Source organism: Diabrotica virgifera, chromosome 3 (genome assembly GCF_917563875.1).
Source record: "Diabrotica virgifera virgifera chromosome 3, PGI_DIABVI_V3a".
NCBI lineage: Eukaryota > Metazoa > Arthropoda > Insecta > Coleoptera > Chrysomelidae > Diabrotica > Diabrotica virgifera.
Window position 1 is genome coordinate 259328959 of NC_065445.1, and position 16107 is coordinate 259345065.

Below are 16107 nucleotides of genomic sequence, written 5' to 3' on the forward strand. Positions count from 1 at the left end.
AGAGTTAAAAACACAAACAAAAATGCTAGGTCTGGAAATTAACACAGAAAAAACAAAAATAATGACTCAGACGAGAAGAAATATAGTCCCAGAAAACATTATACATGAAGATGACATTGAAACGGTTGAAACGTTTACATACCTGGGAGTAGAAATATATGCCGACGGATCAGAAGATGGAGAAATAAGGAAGAGAATAACGCAGGCAAACAGAGCTTATTTTCCCTCTCCCATATATTTCGGTCAAAAAGTGTCCACCGAAATACAAAGATGAGAATCTATAAAACCTTAATTCGACCAATAACATGCTATGGCAGTGAAGTCTGGGTGCTGAAAGAAACATCCAAAAACAAACTCGACACATTCGAAAGGAAAGTACTTAGGAGAATACTAGGACCTGTGAGGAAAAACGGAATCTTCAGAAGTCGATACAACAACGAGCTTTATCAACTTTATAAGGAAACGCCCCTGTCAGACTTCATTAGATTACAAAGATTGCAATGGGCCGGACATGTGATAAGAATGGGAGAGGATAGGCTACCAAAACGAGCACTGAATGCTAGAATGCAAGGAAGGAGACCGGTTGGGAAGCCACGAAAGCGCTGGGAAGACACAGTAAACAGCGACGCACAAGCCCTTTTAGGAGTCCGTGTATGGAGAAGAGCAGCCACAGGCAGGCAAGGGTGGAGGCAAAAAATAAAGGAGGCCAAGGCTCAATTTGGGCTGTAGTGCCGTAGAAGAAGAAGAAGTATTTAATTTATGCCAAAATAAATGTTCCATTGTAAAATAAACATTGTTTTTCTAATTTTTGAGAGCAGTAAAATGAATTTTGAATTAAATAAATTGTATACATTCTTCTTTTTGGTCAATAATTATTTAATTACAACATTTTTTTGGACACCCTGTCTAAACAATTATGTTAATGTTTATATTACTGAATAGAGAATTAATAGTCTTTCAAATGAGTTGGCAAACGACCCCTATTATTCTCATTTAACAAATTTATCGATTACGTCATCACGCCTAGATGTATGACGTCAGTAGTATGATACACCTATCCTATATGCCAAAAAATCATACCTAATTTAAACATAAAAATCGACCTATTTCGGGGATTTTCCTTCAGGTCGCCGGTTTACGAAATAAAGAAATCATTCCATATGGCTTTGCAACACTGTATGTTTAATATGCTTGAGCAACTAAAAATTCTTTTTTTGGTTTCAGTTATTGAGTCAAAAGGTAGGCGCACCAAGATCATCAGCCGCTGAATACTACGTCCAAAGAGCCAACCAACTTCTTTGGCAACACATGCACAAGTACTCTCTCGAGAGTATAGAGGAAGGGGTTAAGCGACTCCGAAATGGATCCTTAGATATTCTCATCGCCGATACACCTGTTTTGGATTATTACAGAGCTACTGACCATGGCTGTAAATTGCAAAAAATTGGCGACAGTATAAATGAAGATAGTTATGCGATTGGAATGGCCAAGGGGTTTCCACTTAAGGTAAGTGTCGTTGTAACCATCTGGATTTCGTAGTTTTTGTAATATGACAATTTTGTCGATACACTGACATACGATACAACATTTTTCTTTAATATGTTTTATTTATTTTTCTTTATTCAAAACAAAGCCGCATCCTCCAGAAGGATATTAGCGACATAACGGTTATAATTTACAATGTATACAAAAATATTAGTAATATAACAATGGTAATACCTAGTACTTACATGATTAAATTTTGTATAACATATTGATATATATAACATATTGACTATACTATAATATATTTTATATATAAATATACATAATATACTTATATATATTTTTAATATACATAATTTATATCTTGTATCAATATGTTATATATATCAATCGGTTTTAAAACGTCTTGCGACGTAGTGCGATGCCTAATTTCCATGACACTCTATCATCCCATTGGCCCTCTCTAAGATCTCTTGCGCTCATCGCCTTCGTTACTCCCTCTCTCCAAGAGATCTTAGAGAGGGCCAATGGGATGATAGAGTGTCATGGAAATTAGGCATCGGACAACGTCGCAAGACGTTTTAAAACCGATTGATATATATAACATATTGATACAAGATATAAATTATGTATATTAAAAATATATATAAATATATTATGTATATTTATATATAAAATATATTATAGTATAGTATAGTTGATCCAAAAGATGGCATAACCCAGACATCCAAAGTGAAAGTTATCCTTCAACACCAAATTGTTCTATATGGTCCACACAATGTCCAGAAAAAAGTAACACCATTTGGAGCGTCGGGTTTGGGGGGGGGGGGGGAGAAATCGGCAAATTCGTAGATTTTAAGTTTTTCGCCAATATTTCTAAAACTATGCGGTTTAGCATGAACAACCCTCTATACAAAATTATTCTACATTAAATTTGAAATAAAAAAGGCCCTATGCATAATCTTCCTAAAATGAATGGTTCCAAAGTTACGGAGGTAGTATAGTATAACTGGTCCAAAAAAAGGCCTAACCCAAACATCCAAAGTAAAAGTCTTCCTCCAACACCAAAATGTTCTATATGGTCAAAATATTGTTCAGTAAAAAGTTACACCATTTTGAGCGTCGGGTTTGGGAGGGAGGTGGGAGAGAAGCCGGTAAATTAGTAGTTTTTTTACGTTTTTCGTCAATATTTCTAAAACTATGCTTTAGCATAAACAATGTTATATACAAAATTGTTCTACATGAAATTGAAAACAAAAAATATTCTATACATAATTGTTATAAAATTAAGGGTTCCAGAGTTACGGAGGGTGAAAGTCGAGGTTTTCGATACTTTTTATATTTTTTGGGCAATATTTATGATATAACTATACCAAAAACCCAGACATCCAAAGTGAAAGTTCCCCTCCAACACCAAATTGTTCTATATGGTCCACATAATGTTCAGAAAAAAGTCACACCATTTTGAGCGTCGGGTTTGGGGGGGGGAAGAGGGGAGAGAAATCGGTAAATATAAAAAGTATCGAAAACCTCCACTTTTCACCCTCCGTAACTCTGGAACCGTTGATTTTATAACAATTATGTATAGAACCTTTTTTGTTTTAAATTTTATGTAAAACATTTTTCTATAGAACATTCCTTACGCTAAAGCATAGTTTTAGAAATATTGACGAATAACGTAAAAAAACTACTAATTTACCGACTTCTCCCCCATCTCCCCCCAAACCGGACGCTCAAAATGGTGTAACTTTTTACTGAACAATATGTGGACCATATAGAACAAATTGGTGTTGAAGGAAAACTTTTACTTTGGATGTCTGGGTTAGGTCTTTTTTGGACCAATTATACGATACTACCTTCGTAACTTTGGAACCGTTCATTTTAGAAGGGTTATGCATAGGGCCTTTTTTATTTCAAATTTAATGTAGAACAATTTTGTGTAGAGGGTTGTTCATGCTAAACCGCTTAGTTTTAGAAATATTTACGAAAAACTTAAAAAAACTACGAATTTGCAGATTTCTTCCCCCTCTCCCCCCAAACCCGACGCTCAAAATGATGTGACTTTTTTCTGAACATTATGTGGACCATATAGAACAATTTCGTGTTGGAGGATAACTTTCACTTTGGATGTCTGGGTTTGGGTCTAACTATACCATACTATTAGTTTTCTGTAATCAAAGTTCTTTCCCAGTAACGTTTGCAAGCTGTTCGAGATGCAATATAGACGTCTTTCAATAGTATATTTAGGCAATCAATTAAGATATGATCTGTACAGAAATGTCACTTTTAATCAGTTTTAGTTTCGAAACAGAATTTTGCCACTCCCGGTTCCACGCACTTAACATTTTATTTTTAAAAAAGGCTTTTATATCACTTGCCACACTCCGATTCGTCATTACCAATAGCATCGCGAGCACTTACATGTTAATGTTATTTTTGACTTAATTGAGAAGTGTCACTATCAGAGTCAGAAATTTCTTTACCAAGCTGACCATACATTTTCTTCTTAGTAGACGTTAATTTGTGCTTTGTACTTCTATCTTTTAAGTGGGGATATACTTCTATGAACATATCAGTTAGACTGACGTAATCTATTTTGTATTCTTGAATGATACTCAAGGTATCAAGTTGGTTGTAATCAAGAACGAAAGATGGATAATGATTTTCAATAAACATTTTTGCGGGTTCTAGTAGCAGTGATACAGAGTTACTACTACTTTCCGTTGAAACAGTTTTAGTTTTGTTGATTTTTTGCCGAATTTTAGGCTTAAGGAACAACTTGCATTCTGATAAAGAAGACTCGATTTCAGAAAGAAGCTATATCATCAACGGTGCGCTTATGAGAGTTGGATTCTTGAGCAATGTTTGATATCGTGGTTGTTATGTTTGAATCGTAGGATGCTAACATTGGTTCTTCTAAAAATGTATGTATATGTTGGGAATCTGCATTGCTGGGAATGTGGAAGATTAACATTGCTTCTGATAGTGTATGTGTTTGTTGCGCAACTGCATTATATGAGCTGGGTAAAGATTTTTCATTATTTTAATGTTGATCTTCTAGAACTGTTGATTCGGAACACCGAGATACCTTGTGGCCAGGCTTCTTGCAATTGTAGCAGACCAAACCATCTTGTGATATGGAAATCCTATAAGAGGTATTATCAAACTCAAGTAGAAATGATTCCAGAAGTGTTAAATTGTGGGGACTGATGTATATTTGTCTCCTAAAGCTGAGAATATGGTTACATTCAGGTAAAGTGGCAGTAATTTTAAGGAATGTCATAGGTGAAGCCGGTACTAAATCAATATTTTGTAAATAAAAAATGAATAACCATTTTCAATTTCGTTGCAACACGAAACTACAGCCGCATCATTATTCCAGTTCAATCAGAGAGTGTAGCTCTTCTCTTCTTCTTCTTGTGCCACTCCTATCGGAGATTGGAAATCATCAAGGCTACCCTAACTTTGTTTACAGCTGACCTAAAAAGTTCATTAGTGGTGCAGCCAAACCACTCTCTCAATCCACGACATTCCGCATCCACGACATTCTTCTACGGCCCGGATTCCGTTTTCCTTCTAATTTTCCTTGCATTATATTTTGAAGTAATGCGTATTTATGACCTCTCATCAGGTGACCCAAATACTCGAGTTTTCTTCGTTTTATCGTTAATAAAATTTCTGGGTCTCTTCCTATCCTTCGTATTACTTCAAGATTTGTGATTCTTTCAACCCAACTTATCTTCAGCATTCGACGGTAGCACCACATCTCGAAACTTTCAATATTTTTTATGTTGTTCTGTTTGAGAGTCCAGACCTCTACACCGTATAATAGCGTGTTAAATACGTAGCCACTTAGCATTCTTAAACGTAGAGGGATGCTTATATCTCTGTTGCAGAAGAATTTTCTCATCTTTATGAAGGTGGCCCTGGCAATTTCGATACGTCTTTTTATTTCATTGTTTTGGTCTCCAGTTTCGTTTATTAAAGTTCCCAAGTATTTATAACTTGATACCTTTTCAATTTGAATGCCGTTTATACTAATATGTGCTGGTTGTGTCATGATTTTACTGAAGACTATATACTTGGTTTTTTTGATATTAATGTTTATGCCATAATTGTTGCAAGCAATATTTATGTTTGTAAGTAATCGTTGTAATTCTTCTACTGTTCTTGCAACTAGTACAGTGTCGTCTGCGTATCGAATATTATTTACAACCTCTCCATTGATTACGATTCCTTCATTTGCTTGCAAAAGGGCTTCCTGACAGATGCTTTCACTATATACATTAAATAGCAGTGGTGACAAAATGCATCCCTGTCTTACTCCTCTACGTATTTCTATTGCTTTTGATATCTCGTTTTCTATTTTGATGTTAGCTTTCTGATTCCAATATAAGTTGAGAATTATTCGCAGATCTTTATTATCTATGTCTTTTCTTTCAAGAATGTCTCTTAGCCTATCGTGGCGACTCTGTCAAACGCTTTTTCAAAATCGATAAAACATGCATGTACTTCTTGATTAACGTCTAGGCATCTTTGTGTAAGAACATTCAAACCGAAGAGAGCTTCTCGAGTACCTAGTCCTTTTCTGAACCCCATCTGTGTATTACTAATATCTGACTCCAACTTTTGATAAACTCGGTTGTTGATGATTTTTAGAAATATCTTTAGTAGATGGCTCATTAAAGATATTGTTCGATTTTCTGAACATTCTTTTGCATTGGATTTCTTTGGCAGTGTAACGAATGTAGACAGCAGCCACTCTTGAGGTATAATACCAGTATTGTATAATGTGTTAAATAAGTGCAATATTATACCTATTGATTCATCATTCAAGAGCTTTAGTAATTCAGTAGGAACCTCATCGGGTCCATTTGCCTTTCCAGTTTTGGAATTTCTAAGTGCCATTTCTACTTCACATTTTAGGATTTCAGGTCCCGTTTCACCATTTACCTTGTCAATGTTATTTCTGTTGTCCTCAAACAATTCTCTTATGTATTCACTCCATCTATTAATTTTTTCTGTTAAGTCTACAATAATATTTCCGTCTTTGTCCTTAAGCAAACTTATTTGATGTCTTCTTTGGGTTTATGTAAGTTCTTTTACTTTTTTATGTATATTGAATGTGTCATACTTTCTTTCATAGTCTTCCATTTCTACACATTGTTCTTTAATCCATGATTCTTTGGCCTTCTTTATTATTTGCTTTATGTTCTTATCAACCTCTTTGTATTTTTCTGAATTATTCTTCAATTTGCGTCTTTCATCCATTAGTTCTAGTATGTCTGGTGTCATCCACACCTTATGTTTCTTTGGAGATTTGGTTAGGTGTTTCTTTCCCGTAGTTCTTATTATAGTGTTTATATACTTCAGTTTTTCATCTATGTTGTCTGTTCTGCGGATTTGGTTTTCTGCTACACTAAGGTCGGTGTTGATTTCTTCGCGCACTGTTTGTCGTCGGTGTTCACTTTTAAGCTGACTTAAGTCTAACGTTGGGATGATGGTTTTTCTCATTTTCTTTGGTCTAGCTTCTAACACAGATACTACTGGATTATGATCCGAACCGATATCAGTTCCAGGGTAAGTTTTAGTAGATTTCACGGCATTACGGTATCTTTTTGTCACCATTATGTAATCTATTTGGTTTCTGATTACTTTTTCTTGTGTGTGTTGAAGTGACGTCCACGTATACGTCTCCTTGGGGGTAATTTAAAGAATGTATTAGTTATTATTAAATCTTCGCTTTGACAAAACTGAACTAAACGATCACCCCTTTCATTTCTATTACCTAAGCCGTATTCACCGACATTTTCTCCAACTTTACCCTGACCTACCTTGGCGTTCAGATCGCCCATTACTATGTTAATGTGTTGTCTCTTTGTTGTTCTCATCACCTCTTCTAAGTTATTATAGAATTGTTCTATTTCCTCTTCGTCTTTGTCTGCTGTAGGAGCGTACACTTGTATGATGTTTATTATGTTCTTCTTATCTTTCAGTTGTAGTAACATCACGCGCTCTGAGAATGGAGTAAAATTTGCTACAGCATCTTTCCATTTTTTTGAGATGATGACTCCAACTCCGTATCGATGGGTTGTGGTGTCACTTCCGGCATAATAAAACATACCATGATTAGTTGTGGGGCATTTGCCATTTCCTGGCCATTGTGTAGCGCTTATGCCTAATATGTCTATACCCAAACGATCCATTTCCAACACGGCGTTATCTAATTTTCCTGAAGAGAATAAGCTCCTCACATTCCACGTAGAGTGTAGGAAGCACCCTTAATGGTTTCGAAACTTATTAGTCTCTTATCAGGAGGCACATATGCTACTCTCTCTGACCCAACTAGGACAAACCCCGGCGTGCAGTCACGGATTGCAACGAACGAAATGGCAGGGATGCCCTAGCGGAAACTGCTAGCAAAAAAAACTGTATAACTACAATATTTTGTAATTCGTTGATAAGCATTTCATAAGGTATGGAGGGGGCATACGTTGGAAAGGACAATCATCTCTGCTGGTGTTATTAATTTCCTAGCTTGAACACTTTCACCTTGAATTTCAATGTATTCTCTGTTGGTCATGAAATCTTCTATCAGTTGTTTGCTAGATAGGTACATACAGATGCGATTGCTAGACATTCGAAAGCAGATTATAATATTTTTGGGTTGGATTATATTTCCCAAAGGGATAAGGTATTCTTGGAGTTTGGTATTGTCTAGTGTGTTAAAAATGATCGCGTTCTCTTTAGAAGGAAACTAAACTTTTGATGTTGTTGAAGAATATGTTGGTGAGACATTTTGTTGATAATGGATATTGGATTTCATTGTGGTAACATTATTTTCCTGTGTTAATTAATTTCAATAAACACTGTCGATAAAAAGGATCCGACCCTGACCACCTGCAAAAACAGGTATATGGTCTATATCAATACAGGTGTAATTAACGTGAAACCACTGATAACGAGAAATTGTTTATAATAGAATTAACAAACTGTCCCAATATATTAAATTCATAACGTTTTTAAAAAGAAATTAATTAAATCTTGTACACTTACAGTTATCGACTATAATTAGGCACAAATTCACAATTAATAACTTTGTTTTATCACTTAAAAATAACAATTTTACGGAGCCCGTGTTAGGAACAACATTACTTATCTCCATGCAGGGCCGAACTCAATATGTTTTATTTGAAAACGTTATAAAGTTGCCTTTTTCTAGTCTTCCTTAATTAAACATTCGTATGGAATGCAAGTAATGGAAACCACGAGGAGGTAACCAGAAACTTAGTCTCATTAAAAGTTTATTTTCTTCGGAAATAAAACTTCGAACGGTTTTAGGTAGATGTCACTACGGCATCCATATCTGAAAATTTTGTCGTTATTAGATACTAGTAGGCCCGGTTTATTTAAGTAAATAGATTCACAGATATCCAAATATACACTCTCTGATGATTTCTAATAAGAATAAAACTAATTATACCCTATTCCACGAACAAACGCCTGTTTTGGATTACTTTGACAACGAATATTTTACTGTGCAAAATAAGAAGAACGAAAGTAAATTGCAAATTACATTGCTGTTTATTGGAATAATTATTAGCGCCATTTACTTCCGTACTTCTTATGTTGCACAGTAAAATATTCGTTGTCGAAGTAATCCAAAACAGGCGTATGTTTGTGGAATGGCCCATAGGTTGTTTATGGCGCTCTCTGAAGAAACTGAAATATAATACGCCTCTTGTTTTCCTTTCACGGCAAAAATCTTTTGTGTTAATTCTACTTCTAACTGAGTATAGAGACCATATTTTTTTAGAATTTTGCCACGTTGAATAGACGGGAAGTGAGGTGCAAATTTTAAACGTCCCCTAGTCTTGTTTATTTCAACATTTGTATGGTTTGTAAGTAATAGAAACCACGAAGGCGCAACCAAAAACTTGGCTTCATTAAATTTTTATTTTCTTCGAAAATAAAACTTTAAATTGTTTAGGCAAATGTTGCTACGGTATCCATATCTTGTGATTATGTCGTGATTCGATACTAGTAGGCTCGGTTTATTTCAGTTTAGTCAGAGATATCCAAATATACACTCTCTGATGATTTCTAATAAGAATGCAAATATTTAGGATGTTTGTGGCGCTCTCTAAACAAACTGAAATATAACACGTCTCTTGTTTTCGTTTCACGGCGGAAATCTTTTCATAACATATAGTGCGGCCGATATGTGAAACATTTGTGCATTTAATGATATAAGCATATACTTTGGACCACATATACTACACTGTAAAGGTTCAAATTTAGATATGAGGCCATCTCAGATTTTGTCTTTTACAAAAATGGCGGGAATTCAAAATGGCGACTATACATATGTGACTAATAGTGCGATAACTTTTGAACGAGACGTCAGATTTCAACCAAATTTGGTATATAAGTTTGTAATGAAATGAGATTGTGATGTGGCAGAATAGATATAGCTTTAAAGGGGTAGTTACTTAGTTATGGAAGTTTCCTTAAACTAGGCTAGCTGGAAATTTAAGAGACTAAACAGTAGGGCTCAGGGGAGGATCAGGCCGTATTTGCACGCCCGAAATAAGACGGTACCTAATGAATTACTGGAGTGTTTGAAACTAAATTAAAATAAGGAAAGAAATGAAAAGGAACTACTGACCGAGAAGATATTACTGAGAATGTATAAGGGCGCCAGGGAATAATTGAATATATTCTTCTCCACGTGACCTATATTGCTGTACCTAACTAATACTATTAAAATGGTAGGATAATAAAACATATAAGTATGTACAACCAACAAATTTAATGAAAAAAATACCTATAACCCCTATATACAATTTTATACAAACTAGCTAACCTACCGGACGTACTAGGCTAGTGCGCTCCTGTCGATAACGCAGGTTTTGCAATATGAAAATATGTAAGAAATTAATTCTATCCAACAATGTGTACAACTTATGATTAAGGAAGGATACACGATTGGCCGACAATCCCGTATCTGATCGGAGGTGACAATGCCTAACCGATGAAATAAATTTTATTAAATAGGTTATGAAATAAGGTTCTAAACCCCCGAATATTGTGCACAACACTCTTACAACAAGATGGTTTACAACCTTCAAACTATTGTAAACAAATGATAGAAACAGTGGAAAGATTAAATGTATCAAAATTATGGAATGTTATTAGGTTAATTATATTTTTAAGAAAAATGAAGATAAATTATTATTAACAGTTATTGACAAAAAGAGTGAAATTTAAAGGTATTATTTAATAAATTGACATGCAAATTCTACTTATAAAACCTGTCGCTTCCACACAAGTGAAGGTGTGTTTCTCATCCAACCTCCTTCGAGGGTGATGATCGGAAGATACCCAAGTAAAGTATTTTCCAGGTTTTCCCAACCTTAGGGGTGGAGGGTACTTGTTTCGACGAGGATGTACTTCCTAGTACCGGAAACTCAACAAAAATTCCATGCCCATATCCAACAAAATTGACCCAAAATTCCCAACTTATTATTTTTCCATTTAAAAGAATAAATTAATGACTACTTGGACTCTATCTTCTTCTCCAATGACTAAAAGAAAACAAAACCGGGGATTAGCTGGTTTCTTTTTAGTACACATGACAGAGGGCCTTTACAAAAGGTATAAAACCTTAACAGAACTTGACAGGAAAAAACTAAATAAAAAGTGACGTTTTGATGTGTATACGTGCCATATCATTGACCTTGGTATGACTTTCACTTAAAATAGGCTTTTGAACACATGTAAGGAAGTATGTATTTGAACAAATAAATTTTAATATTGTAATAAAAGATTGCTTTACAGAATTAGCTAAATGAGAGAATGAAAATGTCAGGATTTTAAACTTATTTAGAGTGAAAAACGTAAATTTCAGAATTTTTTTAATCTGTAGAACATTGATTAGACGTAGTGAAGCATGGAAAATTTACGTATTGCAGTGTAATATTTATTTTAATATGATATAAATCTCGTCTTAAGAAAAGGAAAAGATGGTATGGTTTTTTTTAGGAAGGAAAAAAAATAGAAAGATATTTTTACATACCCGGTGATGCTGCAAAAAGCAACGAAACTCCTCTCCTATTCTTCACCAAAACCAAAAAAAAAACACAACTTCTAACTTATATTCAGCATTCACATAAAACCAAATTTTAACACAAATTCTATTCTAGATAGAATCACCGGCCATTGGAGATTGGAGATGTTATTTCTACCAAATCCTTCGAAAGAGTGAAGTCTTTCACTTCTGTCAACCACGTTCGGCGGAAAATCCTTGACAGATTGTAAACTTAACAATTCCAAAGTAACCAGGGGTGGGATTACGAACACTCGACACGAATCGTATCCGCCATGTTTTCCCGTAAGGCGCTATGGGAAAACATGGCGGATACGATTCGTATCGAGTGTTCGTAATCCCTATGCAGATATCACATCAAGTCGCACCGAAAATCAACGCAACACTTTAAACTACTCGTTGCATAGTTCGTTGTATACCTAGTTCCTATCAGAATAAATATTTTAGTAACGATTATAACGCTTATCGTTACAAGTTCTTTTTCTGATGTATACGATCAAGGTCTTGAACCGGAAGAATAGGTTGACCGAAAGTTGTGTTTTTCCTGGTTTTTATGTAAAAATATGTTGTTTTTTTTTTTCAATTCTTTCACCCAGTATGTATTAATTTTTCAAAAAGTTAATACCGCCATTGAAAAAGCGTAAAAATATTTTTTAGTAAATATTTTTAACTTTTTAGTTATGTTAATTACCATTTAATAAATGCATAACGTATCTTCATATGTACCTACGTGTGGCAGTTTCTGGCAAATATTATAAGAATGATTGTAAATTTAATGGTGGAAGCATATAATTTGGACCACATATACTACACATATAAAGGTTCAAATTCAGATATGAGACCATCTCATATTTTTTTCCTTTTACAAAAATTGCGAGCTTTCAAAATGGCGACTATACATTTATGACTAGGGAGCGGATTTTATGCTAAATGCATATTGCATGCATATTTCGCATATTTAAGAACTTTACTAAATTTTGCATATTTTAAAAAAAACATGCATATGTTGTGCCTATTAAAACCATTTAAGTCCAAAAAAAATTTTAATTCGACACAAAATATTTCCCACAGGCTGTTCTATTAATTCGAGAACTATTACCTGAAGAGAGACGGCTCATTCACTGCCTTTTCATTTTTTCTTAGAAAATACCTGAGTACTTATTTATAGTACGCAGTTAAAAGGATGGTTTACCGGGAAATCCGAATTTTATTTACTTTTATTATATTTAGCAGGTACCTACAATTCTGGTGATTCTTTTAAATCCCCTATTGTTAAGAGAATCGACACATTTAACCATGACCATAGTTTTACGATTTTCTAACGGGAATTGAAATATTCATGCTTTAGATCAGATCCCGTGTTTAAACGGCTTTAAAACTTTGGAGAACATATTTATGCGACATCTTTAAGGAAAATTTTGAAATTGATTTTGGTGCAGAATTTTAAATACGCCCCAATTACTTCTATTGATGTTGAAAGGAGTTTTTCAAGTTATAAAAATATCAAAGAAAATGTTTCCTCATAAAAAATTTGGAAAAACATATTGTAGTAAATTATAATGGAAGATATATAGTGATATTGTTGTTTTATTTTAAATAGGTAACTATTAGTATCAGTTTTTGTAAAAAATGTGAATAAATTGCATATATTTAAAATAATGATTTTATTTGAAAGATAATAAATAAGATTGCCGCCCCCCTATAAAAGAACCCGCTAGAATAGAATAGAACAGAAAATTTGTGGTTTCGCGAAATGCGCATTTTTTGAATTTTTGTGCATATCTTGCGCATATTTCGTATTTTTTTACTGCATATATATGCGCATATTTCATCAAAATTGATCGCATATAAATCCGCTCTCTATTTATGACTAATAACACGATAACTTTTGAACAAACAGTCCGATTTCAGCCAAATTTGGCAACAAGGTTCTTTTTTTGATGGATAAGATCGAGGTCTTGAACCGGAAGAATCGGTTTACCAGAAGTTGTGTTTTTACTGTTTTCTTATGTAAAAATATGTTGTTCCTTTTTCAATTCTTTCATCCTGTATATATTAATTTTTCAAAAAGCTAATACCGCCATTGAAAAGAGTGTAAAAATATTTTTAAGAAATATTTTGAACTTTTTAGTTATGTTAATTACAATTTAATAAACGCATAACGTATTTTCACATGTATCTATGGGCGGTTGATTCATTTTGAATGCCCGCCATTTTTGTAAAAGACAAAATCTGAGATGGCCTCATCTAAATTTGAATACTTGTATGTGTAGCATATGTGGTCCAAAATATACGCTTCTACCATTAAAAGCACAGTAATTCTTATATTATTATGTGCACGAATCTGTCGCACATAGGTACCTACATGTGAAGATACGTTATGAAGTTAATAAATGGTAATTAATATAACTAAAGTGTTCAAAATATTTCCCAAAATATATTTTTATGCTCTTTTCAACGCCAATATTACCTTTTTGAAAAATTAATATATACGGGGTGAAATAATTGAAAACAAAAACAATATATTTTTACATAAAAAATGAGGAGAAACACAAGTTCTGGTAAAGCGATTCTTCCGATTTAAGAGCTCGATCTTATACATCAAAAAAAGAACCTATTTACCAAATTTGGTTGAAATCGGACTTTTCGTTCCAAAGTTATCGTGCTATTAGTCACATATCAGAAACATTTTTGTTTATTCTTTATTTTATTTTATATTTTGTCATCAAGTGTTCAGTCAATGTAGTTTTCTTATGTACACCTTTATGGGTTTATACTTGGTGGATGCATATTTCAGTAAATAAATAAATAAATATGTATAGTCGCCATTTTGAATGCCCGCCATTTTTGTAAAAGGCAAAATCTGAGATGGCATCATATCTAAATTTGAACCTTTGTATGTGCAGTATATGTGGTCCAAATTATGTGCTTCTACCATTTAATGCACAATAATTCTTATAATATATGCACGAATCTGCCCCATATAGGTGCATGTGAAGATAAGTTATGCATTTATTACATGGTAAATAACGAAAGATTTCAAAATATTTCCTAAAAAATATTTTTAGGCTCTTTTCAATGCCGGTATTACCTTTTTGAAAAATTAATATGTACAAGGTGAAAGAATTGAAAAAAAAATATATTTTTACATATAAAATCAGGAAAAACAGAACTTCTGGTACACCGATTCTTCCGGTTCAAGAGCTCGATTTTATATATCAAAAAAAGAACCCATATACCAAATTTGGTTGAAGTCGGACTTTTCGTTTAAAAGTTATCGTGCTATTAGTCACATATATATCGTCGCCATTTTGAATGCCCGCCATTTTTGTAAAAGGTTAAATCTGAGATGGCCTCCTATCTAATTTTGAACCTTTATATGTGTATTATAATGTGGTCCAAATTATATGCTTCTATCATTAGATGCACAATTCTTATAATATTTGCACGAATCTGCCGCACTAATAAGAGTTTATCAGTACAAAAATTGTTTTTGCTACAATAAAAAAATGTTATAAGTAAAAACTACATTTTTTGACATTTGTTTAAAAAACAGGGCCGATTTGATAGTAGGTACCTCGATAAGTATTTTTCATTAAAAATCACTTCACTATTCTTTGGACGCGTGTATTATTTTGGTCGGTGTGTTTTAGGAGTTCTGTTAGAGAGTTCTTGTCGTCTCTTCAAGGCGTGTTTACTTGTCCCGGTTGTTGGTCCCGTTGGTGTTTTGCTGGCGGTATTGTTGGTATCCCGCGGAGGAGTGTGTCTTCAGAGGGTGTTCAGGGGAAAAAGGTTTGGTGAACGGTTTTTTTTGAATTGTGTTATTTTTAATGTTTTAGTGACTGAATTACTGAATATTAAGTGAATGAATGCATTTGTGACCCGAGTATTGCACGTTATGGCTATTACCTCTCTAAAGATAGGTATAAGGTAACCACAGTCACAAAATACTGTTCCCCTTCTATCGGTATCATGTTCCCTCTATGATTTAAAACGATCAGATACCTATAATATTCATCCTCGCCTATTCGTTTTTTAGTGATATATGAAACGTAGTAAATTTTACATTAATATTTCTCTTTTAATTTTTGGATTACAAATATCCAGGAAAAAGTTTGTTCAAACTGAATCCAGCGCAGGATATCCAGGAAAGAAAATTGATTAGGTTTATAAAAGTTTCCGATGGTTCAAAAGTAGTAACAGAAAACAAACGTATTGAAAAAGTTCAAAAGTATAATACTCGGGAAAATGGTTAAACGCTAATCCTGACAATACCATTAAAGTTATGGCACTTATCGAAACGAAATGCATTCTGGTAAAGGGAAAACTTTTTATGCTTCACAAAACTGAAAGTTTGGATGCTAAAATATGATTTACATTCAGTTCTCCGCGGAATAGAATCAAAAATTATTATGGCATAAAACGGCATGATTTTTAAAAGTATTTTTCTTAAAATATTAGAAATATATTGCAGGAATAACTTTACTATGTGAGTAGTAGGGGAGGCAAGGAGG

The 16107-nt window shown here is 33.8% G+C and overlaps 1 protein-coding gene across 1 annotated transcript in view; it reads left to right on the forward strand.

The window, feature by feature from the left end:
* LOC114324772 (glutamate receptor ionotropic, NMDA 3B-like) overlaps positions 1–16107 on the forward strand; it is a 424994-nt gene that overhangs the window by 324773 nt on the left and 84114 nt on the right. The window contains 1 exon segment of the mRNA XM_050647354.1: positions 1225–1506. Coding sequence (XP_050503311.1) covers positions 1225–1506 — 282 coding nt within the window.